The sequence below is a fragment of the Leuresthes tenuis genome, unplaced genomic scaffold (genome assembly GCF_036924035.1).
Source record: "Leuresthes tenuis unplaced genomic scaffold, fLeuTen1.0.hap1 SCAF_16, whole genome shotgun sequence".
Classification (NCBI taxonomy): domain Eukaryota; kingdom Metazoa; phylum Chordata; class Actinopteri; order Atheriniformes; family Atherinopsidae; genus Leuresthes; species Leuresthes tenuis.
The window spans coordinates 13618978-13634498 of NW_027325370.1; the positions used below are offsets into that span (position 1 = coordinate 13618978).

Here is a 15521-nt window from a genome sequence, read left to right on the forward strand (position 1 = left end):
TTGCTTTTCCATGCAGGCTCCTCTGAACAACACTGCAAGCCCGATACGACACTCCAGTGAAGAGTGATATTTCAACAAAATTAATTTGCTCTATCTGGCCTGTACCTTAGACCTCTGTGGTAAGGCGAAATGCCCAGGGCTTGAATGATATTATATCTCTTTGAATAGAGCCTGGGCTGTATAAGCTCTCAGTGTTTTTGGTTGAAATACGCCTGTGGATACTTTGAAATAATCTGGATGTTGTAACATAATCAATACACAGAGAGCTCAGCTGCACTTTTTTGACTACAGTGTTTTGATTAATAAAGCATAAAACTATCAATCAACATTTGCAGTCAAATGTTATTTTCCATGACAAAGCTTCAAACCAAGCCGCTTTGACTGCTTTTGCAGTTTGATGATTGAAATGTATTTTAACTGCGAGAAATGTCCAACATAAGGCAGGGGGGTGACATGCTGCTAGTGTTGCTGACTTTTCACCTTTTCTCCACAGGTTACATTCAAAGCAGAGGATGGCAAGCCAATGGCCATCTGCCAAGTGAACGTGGAGCCAATACCCCACGTTGTGGGCCAGACTTTCCGACTCTACCACCCTGAACGTTGTTTCCTTAAGAAGGCCATCCGCCTGTCACCATGCAATGACCACACAGGTTGCTCGTGATACTACAGATATCCCTCATCATTAATTACTCCCTGTGCCACAGCTCCCAGTTTTGCTTCCCTGACTGTTTAGTTTGGGTAGTTTTATATGAGATTGAATTGATAAAAATATAGAAATAGCAAGAAACAGCAGGTAATGAAAAGCAAGAAAAAATGTATTGGATAAAATGAAGACAGCAGAAATAACATAAACAGCACATACATGTTTGCGTGTATTCAATTTATTCATATACATCATGTAAGGCACATCCTAGCTCTTATTATCATATTTAGTATATATTAACTTTTTTTAATTGTGTGTGAATTGTGTGTTAACCAGATGGAAACCCAGATTCAAGTATATCTGTGCGCTGCAGTGATCCTGACATTATCTGCCAGACCAGGATGCTGGTGAGACAACATTATTCTCCAGCATGTTTCATTTCCAACTACAACCAAAATTAGAAAACGTTGGGATGGTAAGGAAGATTAAAAAAGAATAAAGTGATTCCTTAATTTGACCCTCTCTTCATTGGATCCCTGTTAAACCTAGAATGGAATAAAATGAAATAAAACACAGAAAACAATTCTAGTCTTTCTTTGAGGAAATTTTTTTTCAAACAGTTGAATAATTTCTCACACATTTGTTAACAAACTGGAGATATAGTGCTCAATTTTACTCCTCAAAGATTTAGCCTTATACAGATGATGCATTTGTACCCAGTCCTCATCAAATGCCCCTGTCCCAGATTTATTTTGGAACATATTGTAGGCCGGAAATGCAAAAATGGATGAATATTAATAAATGAAGTGAAGCTGGGAAGACAAATTATGACATATCTTAGCTTCATGCTGTCTGTGATGGAATAAACATCACAGTCAATGTAAGAGTCACTTTAATTTGCATTTTTTATACCATCCCAACTCTTTCTGGTTTGGGATTGTACAAATAACCACATTAGCATTGCCAGGGGACTGGTATCTGTTCAGGTGGAAAGCACTTTATTGAATCACTCCAGTCATGAATTGCACCCTTATTTCTGTCTTTAACATCACAGCACACATGATACAAATGCATGTTTCTTATAGCTTCTTTTTACCCTTCATTTTAAAATCTCTCTCTCTTGTTTCTGTCTAGGTGGCAGGGGAGCCTCAGGATGTATACTTGAAAGTGCCCGGGAATCCCAGTCCACACATAAAAATGTTTTTTGTAATGGTTTTCACGTATGTATCATAGCCTGAAGAAGCATTCTGTTTTGACTAATTCAAATGTTCACACAGGCTTGAATTAATCTACCAATCACATAGCAGTTTAGGGGTTTTCCTGCCTGAAGTTACAGAATAAGTCCCCTAGTCTTTCAAATCACCATCATTATTATGCACATAGTGTTTGTGCCTTCAAGTATTTATCATTTGACTCTGATGTCATGGGTGAGTTTTGAAATGTTGTATATTCACAGTTATTGTTACTCAAAACGCTCTGATGGTAAACTTGAGGCCAGTGAAGTGACTTCATGAAACATTCAAGGTGTATATTAAATACTGACACTGTTGCTTTCAGTCAGTTGGAGCACCTGCTCATGACATCATTGGTAAATCTCCACTTGTAGTCAAGAACTCATTTGAACTCTTTTGACTATATCCTGGCAAGTGTGCTTCGGTGGTAGAGCAGGCCTGTGGCCGTTTGTTCAATCCCCAGCTCCCCCTTTCCACATGCAGTAGTGTACTTGGGCAAGACACTGAACCCCAAGGAGTTCCTAATGACAGAACTGCACCTGCTATGCCAGCTGTGTCATCCACTGCTGTGTGAGTGCATGTGAGAATGGATGAAAGACAGCCAAAAAAGTTCTTTTTAATCTGCTGTGGTAAAAGGGTGCTACCTCCACTGAGTTGGAGATTTACTATCACAGGTGTGTGGTCGCAAATCATAAATAGTGCCTATGGGAGTGTTGAGTACTGCGGGTGAGGTCATAAAACTGTGCTGATCAACTAACACAGGTGCAAACTGCTCATTTCAATAAAGATTAAAGCAGACTACCAGGAACAGCACAAGTAATCATAGAGTTCAAAATAAAAATACACAAGAAATACGAGCCTGTAGTTCACCAGTGACACAGGTCACTTGAAAACAGGCCATAGAAGCATGAACTTGATCCCTGGTTCAGTAGAAATATTTTGCTCTTTGGCTCAGATCAAAACAGACCGTTTATGAGGTCTACTTTGATTAAAAGACTCTTCAGCGAGTGCCTTAGGATTTCAGTTTAACCAGATTCTAATTTGTCGTTATTTCTTTATGGTACAGGATCAGAAAGCACACATAACTGAGGAAGAGACATTGAAGCCGAACGTGTTGCCAAATAACAAAGATTAGGAAAACCTTTTGGATATACCATACAAATCTTCAACAGAAAATCAGATTACCAGCATGTGATATGCTGTGAGTTGGTGGGTTTCAGAGTCCTTGACAGTGTTATTGCCGGGAAATTACTAAACACAATTACAATACAGCTTCAGTAAAAAACCTGATGCTCCTGAGTGTTCATCATATGAATAATATCACTCATCAGCAGGTTCAGATTTGACTGATGTCATGTCTGCCCTCTGAAACCAATATCAACTGAATTCAATTCCAGATATCCTCCAAATGCTCTTTGAGTGCTGTTGTCTCAGAGCAGAGCTGTAGCAGGTGACTATGTAGCTTCCAACTCTTAGAGTCAGCTCGGGCCTCCGAGGCTCCATTCCCTTCATCTCACTAGTGAGTGGATGATGACGGTGATGTTTCTGCTTATTAAAATGCTAGAACAGCCGTAGATCAGCCCTGCTCATTTCCAACCTCACGCCACACCGGCTTCATCTCCAGGGAGCCTGAGCTTAATTGTTCTTGATGACATTTTTTTTTTTTCTTTCCTCACTAGCGATAAATGGATGGCAGTGCCTTCACAGATCTGGCAGATTTACGTACATTTCCTGGAACGGATGGACATCAGCTGTGTGACGGGCCAGCGGAGCTGTCAGTCAGTAGTTCTGAGGGGGAAACAAACTGTTCGCAAGGTCAAATGTTTCTCATCACACCCCAAGGAGATTGAGGTACATTTCTCACTTGATCTTCAACTTTGTAGATGATTTGTCAGTTAACTTTATCATTGTGTTTTCCCTAATGTGGGCTGCATCCCCATATCAAGATATATCCAAATAGAAATCAACTCTTAGCTGTGTGCGAGTAAGGGTCTACACAGGTTTCTATTAACCAATACTGGAAGGATTAAGAAAAAATACACTGAGTGGGAGTGTCCTTGTGTATTGTAGGATGTCTTTATTCTTCACCCTGATATGTCTACAATTAACCAAGAGGGCCTGGACTGACCTTTACTACCTCTAATCGTGCATGTGTGCAGCTGTAAAAACTGTAAGATAAATAACGTGTATCGCTACTCTTTTTGAAAGGAGCTGCCCTTGAATTGAAGCATGATGTTCCCTCCAGTGTTGGTTTATGTAGGTCTGTCTGAGTCAATAACCTCACTCCGGTCTATGTGGATTGAATTGGTGGGTTAATTTAGGATGGGGCTTTTATTTAAAATTAAATTCAACACATTCAGTTTGTTGCCCATGGATACATTAGTGATATTAGACCCAGTAGGGAAATGCCCTTTGAAAAACTGGGTGTCTTTTCTTAACCATCTCTCGACATGGCTTTGGTTGTAATGTGGTCCTTTTTTTTATCATCAATAATGTAATGTTTATCCTTTTTTTTATTGTTTTAGCTGATTAATGAAAGTACCAAATTATCTGTCATTCTTATTTTAGAATAATTCAGTCAGTGGAACGATATACTTTTCCCAAATTAAATCAAAAAGCCTTTTTCAGTAATATTTTGATGCCCTATGTGAGTCATCGTTATATTAATATTGGTAATGATAGATCCAATTTGTCATATACCTTTTTAGAAAAATACTGGAATTCACTTAACACTTAACTCTTAGCTTAAAATAGTTGTCACATGGATTCATTTCACTGGAGTGTATGCTATTAAGAGCATCACTGGAACATATATATTTACTCATTCACAATCTGCACCTACAGACTCCAATATTAGTTTGAGTCATATCTCACCCTTAGATAGATTGAAGTAAACAGAAAATATGAAATGGATTGATAACAATGCCAGATGATGGATGTTGCAAGGTTTTATTACCATAACAATGTGCAGCAGTGCAGAAATTACATTGTATATGATAGCGATAAAGAATGATGTTTAAAAAAATGTATATAAACTGAGTAGTACTAACAGAACGTGAGCCATGTGTTGATAATGATAAGTGTAACATGCTTTATTGGAGGTGAAAGGTAAACCTAACAGTGTCTTTCTGTCACTGCTGTCTTGACAAAGCATTCCAGGATGATTTCACTTCATGTACTGGTGCGATAAACCATTTCCAATTTGCAGAGCTCATCTTAAATGCTCAAACACTTACCATGACGTCAGGTTTTTTTAGCTGCTCTGCGGACCGCGGGCAACGGTTTTTGCAATGAGCATTTATCATAATCAGTTGCACTGATAAGTTTTGCCACATTAAGTCTGTCACTGACTGTCACGACAGAGTTAGAGTTGCACCCAGAATCATAGCAGTGCAGTTAAACACATAAATCCTGATTTGAGTTCATATGAAAAGAGACGTGCATGCAACCAACAGTGGTAGCTACCCTCTGCACATTCCCTATTCTGTCACTCCCCATCTCCCTTTTCACATGCAGCGGCAAGACAAAGTATGTGACCTGTTTGGAATATCTTGGTTTTAGCATAAATTAGTCATGAAATTTAATCTGATCTTCATCTATGTCAAGAGTATTGACAAATATAATGTGCCTAAAATAATGAAAATAGAAATTACGATCCTTCACGTCTTGATTGAACACACTCATTTAACATTCAAAATGGTTGTGGAAGAAGCAAGTGAACCCTTGGGATTAATAACTAGTTGATCCACGGTGGCAGCGATAACCTCAATCAGGTGCTTCCTGTAGCTGTGGATCAGACCTGCACATCGCTCACGTCGATCTTTAGTCTTTATTCTTCCAGGCAGAACTACTTTAGCTCTGTCATAGTTTTTTGGACATCTCATGTGTATGACTCTCTTCAAGTCATTCCATAGCCTCTCTATTGGGTTGAGGTCTGGGCTCTGACTTGGCCACTCCAAAAGGATCATTTTGTTGGATTTTGTTTTTCTGAAGCCATTTTGTTGTGGACTTGCTCTGGTGTTTTGGGTCGTTGTTCTGTTGCATCGTCCAACTTCAGCTGTCTTACAGACATTCACACAATTTTTTGATACTTGGAATTCATCTTACCCTCGATGATTACCTGCTGGGCAGGCCCAGATCATGATGTTTCCTCCACCATACTTTACAGTTGGGATGATGTTTTCATGATGCTATGCAGTGCCCTTTTTACGCCAGATGTAGTGCGTGTTCTTTCTAAAATGTTCCGTCTCAGTTCACAGAACAGTTTGCCAACACTGCTGTGGAGTGTCAATGTGCTCATTCGCAAAATCCAGGCGCGCAGCAATGTTCTTTTTAATGAGCAGCAGCTTCCTTGGTGATCTCCTGCCATAGACACCAAGCTTGTTCAGTGTTTTACATACTGTAGACTCACAATCACACATGGCAGCCAGCTCCAATGACACCTTCAAACTTTTGGCTGTCACTCTGGGTTGTTTCTTTACCTCATTAATGACTCTTCGTTGTGCTCTTGGCGTCATTTTGACTGGGCGCACACTTCTTGGTAGAGTGGCTACAGTTCTGAAGAGTCTCATTTGCAGATCACTTGCCAAACTGTAGACTGGTGAATTTCTAAAGTCTCTGAAATCCCTTTGTAACCCTTTCCAGCTTTAAATCAATAATGTTTGATCGCAGATCCTCTGAAAGCTCTTTTTGGCGAGGCATGGCTCATATAAGCATATTCTTCTTGTGCAGAGCAAACTCAAAAAGTTTAAGTGGTTTTTATCACTCAAACTAGCTCTGGTCCACACCTCCAGACTCATTTTCTTAACAAGACTCCAGGTGTGCTTACACTTGGCTCCAATTATCATTTTGAATGTTGAATGAGTGTGTTCAATAAAGACATGAAATAGCAGAATATATATTTTTTTTTTTTGCTATTTTAGGTACATTTTATTTCTCAATACCTTTGACTTATATTCAGATATTCAGACATGTTGGACAGTAGACCAACATCCCAGTCATCATAAGTTCTTTGGTTTTGGATGCATTTTTAGACATTGCAATATATATTGAAAATATCGTACTCTAAATTCAAGACACTTTATTGTCCTCTGTTGGAGTCTTCAATTCCTCCCCTCCTCTGCTCTGTTTTATTTTCTTCTCTTTTTTTCGGAAAAAGCTGACACAAAAGGAAGCGCTGCACAGAACAGAGTAAAAAGCAAGAAATTAATCATAACAGCAAAAAAAAATATCTGGATTCTTACACATCTAATGAGAAGTTGAAAGCTTTTCTCCTGCCAGGTTTCTTTCAGAAGAGCAAAATGATTTTCTGCTAATTGCTCTTCAAGCTGCATGAAACAGCGGAATAGCAACAGTCTCCTTTGTTATAATCCTAGGTTGGAACTCAAATCATTATCAAGGATATACAAATGCAGACTGACAGCATAATGTGTATTTTCTTGTCATTTTATTAGGTTCAACTACTTTTTGCAATTATGTCAGATTAGATTTTGACACATCTGAAAAATTTAAATGGGCCTTAGATCACTGCACACATGAAAATGTGTACCAGGCGCATCAGATTACCTTAATTTTTGATCGATTGTTTCTAATTCATAACTGAGTACAGGACAAGACAGAGTTTTACATTCCCTCATTTCATAATACTCACCCATATTAAAAAAAAAAGGTGATGGACAGTCAGTTTCCATGCGTGCACACTGTATGACCCAAACTTGTTTTCCCAGTACAAATGGAGAAACGTCTGAAAAAGCGACAGATGTATTTTTAAAAGATTTCACCATATGCATCAGTGGCAGCTTTGATCTGATTCTCAGCAGGTTTGGCTCACTGTGGACCGCAGTGGAGGAGTCTTACAAAACAGGATAAGGCTCAGCGTCAGAGAATAGCTTTGCTTTTCTCAACAGATTTAAGAAGAGCTGCACAGTAAATCTCATTCTCACATCCTTGTGTCTGTCACTTTTCTGCCTCTTCTTTCTTTCATTTCATTGTCTGCCTCCTCTCTTTGCCTTTTCACCGAACCTCACTTGACCTTTCTCCCACCCACCATCCTGTAATCAGAACACCTTCCTTACTTTCCCCTCGCCCTTTTAAACAACATTTCTCATTAGTTCTGTCGTTTTTCACCTCTTCTTTTCCTTTCTGTGTCACTGTCACTTGGTCAATGGCTCTCCTTCTCTTTATTGTGTCCTCTTCATTCTCATAATCCACCCAATCAACATCTTGTCACCACGTTGCCAAATTCAATCAACCTTTACTGCCCTCTCTTTCTCTGTAGGTGGACCCAGCCGGTGTGTTTGTTTTGCCTCCAGCAGCAGTGCAGGAGCTTCAGCTGAAGGTGCAGCCATGGCAGGTCGGCAGCCGCTTCCTGTATGTGAATGCAGTAGACGTGGAGCAGCAGAGTCTGGTCACTGCCTGGTTGCTCTGTCTCAATGTCCACCGTCCTGTGTTGTCCAAGGTACATATTTCTCTGACCTCAAGTATTTTTAATTGATCAGTTTTTCTAGATGAGGACTCGTCCTGCCTTTTCCACAGAGCAGGTCTTCCTTTTCCAGTTATGAAAGCTTTTGTACCTTTTTACTTCCAGACCAGTATAGCACTGTTGCTTGTTATGAACACTATAAGGTACTACGACAGTGTCACGTTTTACCTTGCCTAGATATGAAAATTACATGTCAGTGGCATATCCCAACAGAGAGGGAATGTAAAAATATAACAAAAGGTAACAGTCACTCCTGGGACTCCAAGTACAAAAAAAAAAAGAAAAAAAAGTCCTACATCAAACTTTGATCACAGTCTCTTGGGTAAAAATCAGGCAACATACTTATACCACAACCATCCACAATTTGAATAAATAGTAGCAAAACTACATTTCTCTCCCAGATCAGTGGATTTATAACACTCTTTGCTGGAATATGAGGTTTCCTTCTTCACTGTGTCAGCAGAAAGTCAACTGTGTAAACTAAGTGCCAGGAGTCTGCTTGAAGGCCAGAACATTGTCACCCATCTGCCTCTTATCTGGTTAACTCATCGAATAATTTCCTTTTTGTCTATCTATTGTAAAAGGACAGTCTGTTGGTGCCTTGGACAGTCTGTTGGTGCCTAGAAGTGTGCAAGCAAGCTATTAAGTGTCTGAGGTATTACTCTGCTGCTCGCCAGCTCTAAGTCTCCTCCCCCTTTTTCATTACTTATTTAACTTCAGCCTAAGCCTTATCCAGAGAACAGACCAGTCCCCTAACATTATAACAGAGAGACTGCTATTAGCTGACCTTAGTAAGTTAATAAGCTCCTTTTAAGACTCACTACAGTTTCCTTCATCCTGGGGTTGTGGTTGAAGATGCCAATACCTACCTGCTTTAGCGAGCCCACTCTCTCTGGACAAACCAGGCAGCTTGGTGAGGATCATGTTCTTTGACTTCTCCTGTCATTTTAAAAACATTCAGTCAACACTGTAATGTTGGAAGCTCCAAAAAATAGGAGTGGATGCCTCCACAATCACATGCACGATGCAAGTCTGAGGCTGGCCAGAAGAAGTGACAGAGTAGATTCTTCTTCTTGTGGAAGACTGTCATTCAATGTTTGCAGCAAGATGTTGAATATCGTTTGTAAGACTGTGGTGGAGAGTGCAATCTGCTCTGCAGCCATCTATTGAATTTTAATTGGAATTTCACTGATTTCACTCATGACTCAAGTCTTAATATAAGTCCTGGAAAGTACCAGTGCATTTCTGATACATATTTTGTAAAGCCTTTTGGGAAGCTTGAGAGGGTCGCACAAAAATTTGGCAAATTTTTATCAAGTACTGACACTCAAGTTAGTGTTGGATCAGGTGAAAAAAAAAAAAGTGAGGCTGCAGAGTTCAAGAGAGGAGAGCGCACACCTGAAGTTGCAAACAAACTGCCATTGGCTCTAGGGCTGTAATGAACCAAAATAATTCTCAAGTCTGACGACTCTGACAGCGTTTTGCATTAGGTGCATCTGCACAATGTAATAGCCCATGGTTGACGAAAATACACTGATATCAGCACAAGAAGGCGGTTAAACACGAAAGGCAATTTAGGGAAAATTATCTCTATCAAACATCCCAGATCAAGACATGGGCAAATTACTGCATTACGTTTGGATGATAGAGGAGGCTTAACATCCAGCGTAGTCTGGGTGTATCTGAGGGATGCTACTGTCGTTGCAGGCGGGTGCGCCTTCAGTTATAAAATGAATAAACGATTATTAGACTAAAATGTTTAAATATGTTTAATATTATTTTAATAGCCTACAATATTGAAATATTACCGTTTTATAGATGATACACCATGTTTGTAGTCGAGCTGTGATATGCAAACTGTTGTTTGCAAGTTTTCCATTCGACTTTTTTTCCCGCCATCTGTTTTAGTAAAATCCTGCCACACTGCCGATGTCTTTGACATGGATGATAGAGGAGGACTCACTGTAAATGAAACGCTCAAAATCAAATGAAAATAAATATTCAGCAAACCACCGGATGTTGAATAACACGTTCTTCAATCTACCTGTTTCTAGTGAGTTGGGCTAATCCAAAATAGTGAAAACAAGGGGGGTGTTCTCTGAAGACAGGCTGTTTCCTATGAAACAGGGGTAATCTGAAAACACCCCCTTAAGCACTTGGTACTTTCCTCCTGATGAAATTAACCATAGACTGTATGAAATGAACAGGGCAAAAAATCGACCAGAATCGACCAAAATTCTGATCGATTTTGGTCGATTCGGTTCATTTACCCAGAAGTATCGACCAATTAGTCGACCAGTCGACTAGGATTTTACAGCCCTAATTGGCTCAGTGGCATGGTGGATATCACAGGATTTGGAAAATAGCATTCATGGAATAAAACGATTAAATTTTATACTGTATGTTGTTAATTGTCAGCAGCTCTTTGAATTAATTTCTTAAAAACAGTGGTATGATATACAACTGCCTAAAATGTCTAATTCAAAACCATTGTTAACTCAGTGCACATTCAGTGCTTGAATCACCCTTGTAGTTATCTGGGTAAGCTGGACTTCTCCCACCTTTTGTGGCTTTAGCCAAGAAAAGGCTAAGTGCAGCAGAACCCAGATGAGCACTAAAAGCCAATCTAATCTATAACTGCTGTCTCCTTTCTTAAACCAAGAGTCTAACTGACTGACTGTGTAACCAAGTGCCATGACCAATGATCAACTGTCCACATTACAGCAAAGTGACTAAATTAATGATCATGATGTTAATTACAGAAATTATAACTGCAGTTAGAAGTATCTTCAAACTGCAGGACATTATAGGGATGAGAATAACTACTATTGAAAACTAAAGCCTTGACAAACAACCAAATTAGTTTGAATAAGCAAGCAATTTCGAGCTTACTTATAGTAATCAAACCTTTAAGACAATACTTATTAGAACTTTCTTTAAACACAAATATATTCATTTGGGATTTATATCCAGGCATGGAAATAGCCTTGTTAACTTATCACACAATTTTTCCCCATGTTCAAGTTGCCCCTTTCATTTACCTTGCTCTTTCCCCCATGCCCAAAAAAGGCTACTGTGCCTTGGGTTTTAAACATGTATATGATGCCGTAACTGATCTTCACTATTTCGTAAACAACCAGTGTGGTGCAAACTATCTACATGTGTGGATGCAGGCATTTGAAGTCGGTGTCCCAGTTGGTGGTGGGCGTGGCAGCTCCAGGAAGATCACCTACACCAACCCTTACACCAGCAGCCGCACATTCTTGCTCCGCTCTGACCATCCAGACCTGCTCCAGTTCAAAGAGGATCAATTCCAGGTGAGATGAGACAGGAGGCCACACAGTTATTTTCTGCTTGTTTGGAGTAAAATCAATACTTTGATTAACGCCTTGACAAAACCTTGTCAGGTGGTTTACTTGGGTTGAGAGAAATACGTTGTGAACAGACTGTAAATAATGTCAGTAACATTAGTTTTAATGGACAGAGCTGCTGACCATGTGCGATGTGCAAGAGAAACATCCCTCATTACACTGCCTGCATAGGCAGCTGTATTAACTAAATAGAAGCATCTCTGTGAGACAGACAACTGAAAGATGAGGTTGATGCACCACCTATTTAAACCTTCAATTCATGACATTTTCTGTGGACATAAACTGCAACGGAGATATTTCTGTAGGAGCTGTAGCCAGTTTAGATACTGGATTTTTCAACAGTGTTCTGCTCGAGTGAGATTTTAGCCTGGTATCAGCTCCAGAATCATTCATGCAGCTCTTCCATTGTTACAATGCACCAGACACTTAATGTTCAACCTTGAGTACATTTTCACCGACATCCTGATATTTTGAAATCAGACTTCATGAGAAGGTCAGCCAATAAGCGTTTTATTTAACTACAAATAGTTATGAAGGAATCTCTTTAACTTTCTTGTCATCCCGATGGGGAGATTAGGACCATAATGATTTCTAGCTTCTCATGTTCTCCGTTAATTTCTCTGCTGTGTGAAAAGTGAATTGGTTTGCTTGTCTGCTTTCAGAGCAGAGTGTGAGGAATATGATAGTCATAACTGCAGCTGTGTTACTGTCATGTAGTCAGCCTCAGCGTGTCTTTCAGATTCACTCGATCGCTGACATGAAACACCGGAGTCGCTTCCATGCCTTTCATTTATTTAAGATGGGATAAAATAGGTAAACAAATGGGACACCATCAGTTGAAATGAACAAATAGAATTATGAAGAACAATAAAAGCCTGTGTAAAAGAAAAACAAACAATTAAAGAGTCTTGCACTTGTTGGCCTGAAGCCTCTGCATCATTACAAAGGCATTGGACAGAGTGGAAAAGCAGCCCTGTTTTTTTCCTCTTTGTCAGCGAGTCTCCAGGTGTCTTATAAAGTCTTTACTATGCTTCCAGCATGTAACAAATGTGGAGATCCTTTTCTCTATTTTGGCATAAATACCTCACCACAATAAAAACCAGCCGTTAGAAGGAAAAGCAAAGGAGAGATCAATACAGCTATGCTTTTGAAAAAGATTACAGCATAAATCCCCCAAATTGACCCATATTTCTGCTGAGGCTATTAAAAAGAAAATACAGGAAGACAGTTAATGTCTGATTGAAATACTGAGAACACAAACAAACAAAAAGACCAAATAAAGATCTTTGCGGGCTATGATCCTTGACAAGAAAAGCATTACAGCATGCAGGGCTGTCTCCTTTTAATTAGAGCGAAGAATAATCAAAATTGCAGGCCACATAGAGAAACCAGTAATTTAGACTAAAATAAGAAAAACAAGTGTGATGTTAGGTGGTTAGAACAACTGAGAAGGAAAACCATTTTCTTGTGTATTTATTTTCTTATTACCGACACCATTTATGAAATTAGTCTGGAGAAATCTTTACACTGTGTGGATATGCAATTAAGTATTTTTGTAGCTAGGGCATTCATTTTATGTAACATGTTTGATTTTTTTTCTATACAAATTACTATAATTACAGTTAATCTAATGACTGCGCTGAAGACACTAAAACAAACACTGTCTGTTTTGATTTCTGAATGACGGCAAGGTGTGTCTGAGTGGAGAGTGCTCTGTTCAAGGCACCATCTTCAGCTCTGAAAAGCAAATGTTTTACGTTTTTTAAAGATCTCGGTCCCTGTCTTGAATTACATGAACTCTGTGATATGATGAAGTGTTGACTCAGGGAAGTTAATTGGGATCCAACCTGGATTTAATTTTTTTTTTAGTAAAATTATTTGTTTACTCCCACTGTGTAAAGACTTGCTCAACTGGGACGTTCTTTGAGGGCATAAATGATACTAAGCTCCTCTTTATCGTTGTTAGTCCTTGGCTGGGACTCTTATTGGGTTTTCTGGGTCTCATTTGCTTCACAGTATTATCAGTGAGATCACAGCAACAGGCTTATTACGCCAAATCAAAGCTTGAACCATTATTGACCATATATGGCTGAAAGGGCTTCTGTATTCATGTAAAACAAAGCATGGTGAAACAAGCTGTAAAATCAAAAGGTGTGATGCCTCATTTCAAAGAAAGTATTGATTTGTGAACTCAGAAGCCAGTCAGCACACAACCGTCCTTTATTATTCCTTTAAAAGCTTATTCATGGACACATTTTGCACCAATGATGAATAAACAGTGGAAAGTAGATTTATTGCTACGCTAACAAGGAAGCCATTGTTCAAATTTACATTGAAATCCACGTAATGCCACTGTGAAAGCAAACTTATTTTCTATAAAACTCTTTCTAAGCTTTTTCTAAATCAATCCCACAGCACAGAGCAAGCAACAATACAAGAAGTGTAAAGTAACCATAAGAATTCCTTTGTCAACATTTCTACTTATTGTGTTCAACTGCACAAAGTTCCTGTCTTTAACTTTCTCAGCCTGGATTAGCACCACCAAGATTTTCATTTTTTTATTTGTTTATTTTCTCAGCACTAGTGGCCTTTATCAGAAAGTTTCTGGGCAGACATCAGGGCAGAGAGGGTGGGGGAAGCATGCATCAAAGGGCCCCAAGCCAGGAACTGAACCAGGGACAGCTGCGTCGAGGAGCTTCAGCCTCTGTATGCTCCATCTAGATATTCTTAACCTGAATAGTTGGATTCATCATTTACACTTGCCAGCACAATTATTCAATCCTCATTGCATCAGAGTTCCCATGCATTTGGGTTTTTGAATAGTTTTGCTGGCTGGCTGTAGGCCAAGAGATCACTAATGAGAAGAGGAGCAGTTTACTGCTGCCTCTCACACCTGCTTATGTTCTGGTATTTGTTGCTACTCAGAAACCAGCCACTGCAAAAAATAGGAGGGAACAGAAAATCCTCTGAATTCATCCTCATGGAAAATGTGTAGAGATTCACATGGCTGGCCTGTGCACATATTCACAACACCCTCTGTTGCCGGTTGGCTGAGAGTCAAGCCAATTTTTTCAGTGTCCAAACATCATTTATTTTTGCAGCAGCAGTCACACGTAATGGTTGATTAGGGGATCAGAAAAAAAATATTAGCTATATCTTAACAAAGAAATGCATCAGATTAGATTAACTAAATCATAAAAATGTCCCACATTGCACACATATTGACACACTGGTACAGAGCTTTAGTGGTTGCATTTGAAAAAGAAAGCATACGGAGCAAAGTTTGTCATGTTCACTGTGTTCAGATTGGTGGGGGGGAGAGTTACACCATCGGATTACGATTCGCCCCCAGCCAGAGTCCCGGCTCCGCTGAGATCCTGGTCTACGTGAATAACCTTGAGGAGAAGACGGAGGAGACGTTCTGCGTTAAGGTCAACTATTCATGAGCAGAAGCAGAACCAGAAATGCTGACTGGTCTGTATGTTCTATGATCTGTATTTGTTTTCAGAGTATGAAGACAATATTGTATTTGATAAATATTTTAAGAATAAACCAATTTTTTTCATTGTGTACCATTTTCTTTTGTGGTCTTCATGGAATGGTGGGTTACTCAGAACCGTATGAATGAGCTTTGGTGTCTGGTTCGACCAGTTAGTTTCAGACAAATGTGCTTTCTCTAAAAAGCTTTACACACTGCACATAGTTTAATTGTTATATACGAGCTGAGTTTTGTATTCAGCAAAGCAGCAAAAGATTTTTAATTTACTTTAAGTGCTGAGGCTAATTCCCAGTAC

The 15521-nt window shown here is 39.3% G+C and overlaps 1 protein-coding gene across 1 annotated transcript in view; it reads left to right on the forward strand.

The window, feature by feature from the left end:
• nphp4 (nephronophthisis 4) overlaps positions 1-15274 on the forward strand; it is a 160759-nt gene extending 145485 nt beyond the window's left edge. Inside the window, exons 24-30 of the mRNA XM_072367193.1 lie at positions 494-650; positions 980-1050; positions 1778-1863; positions 3555-3726; positions 8153-8332; positions 11530-11673; positions 15033-15274. Of these exons, the coding sequence (XP_072223294.1) occupies positions 494-650; positions 980-1050; positions 1778-1863; positions 3555-3726; positions 8153-8332; positions 11530-11673; positions 15033-15173 (951 nt within the window). The 3' untranslated portion in view covers positions 15174-15274. The remainder of the gene's footprint in view (positions 1-493; positions 651-979; positions 1051-1777; positions 1864-3554; positions 3727-8152; positions 8333-11529; positions 11674-15032) is intronic.
• Positions 15275-15521: the final 247 nt, after the last annotated feature.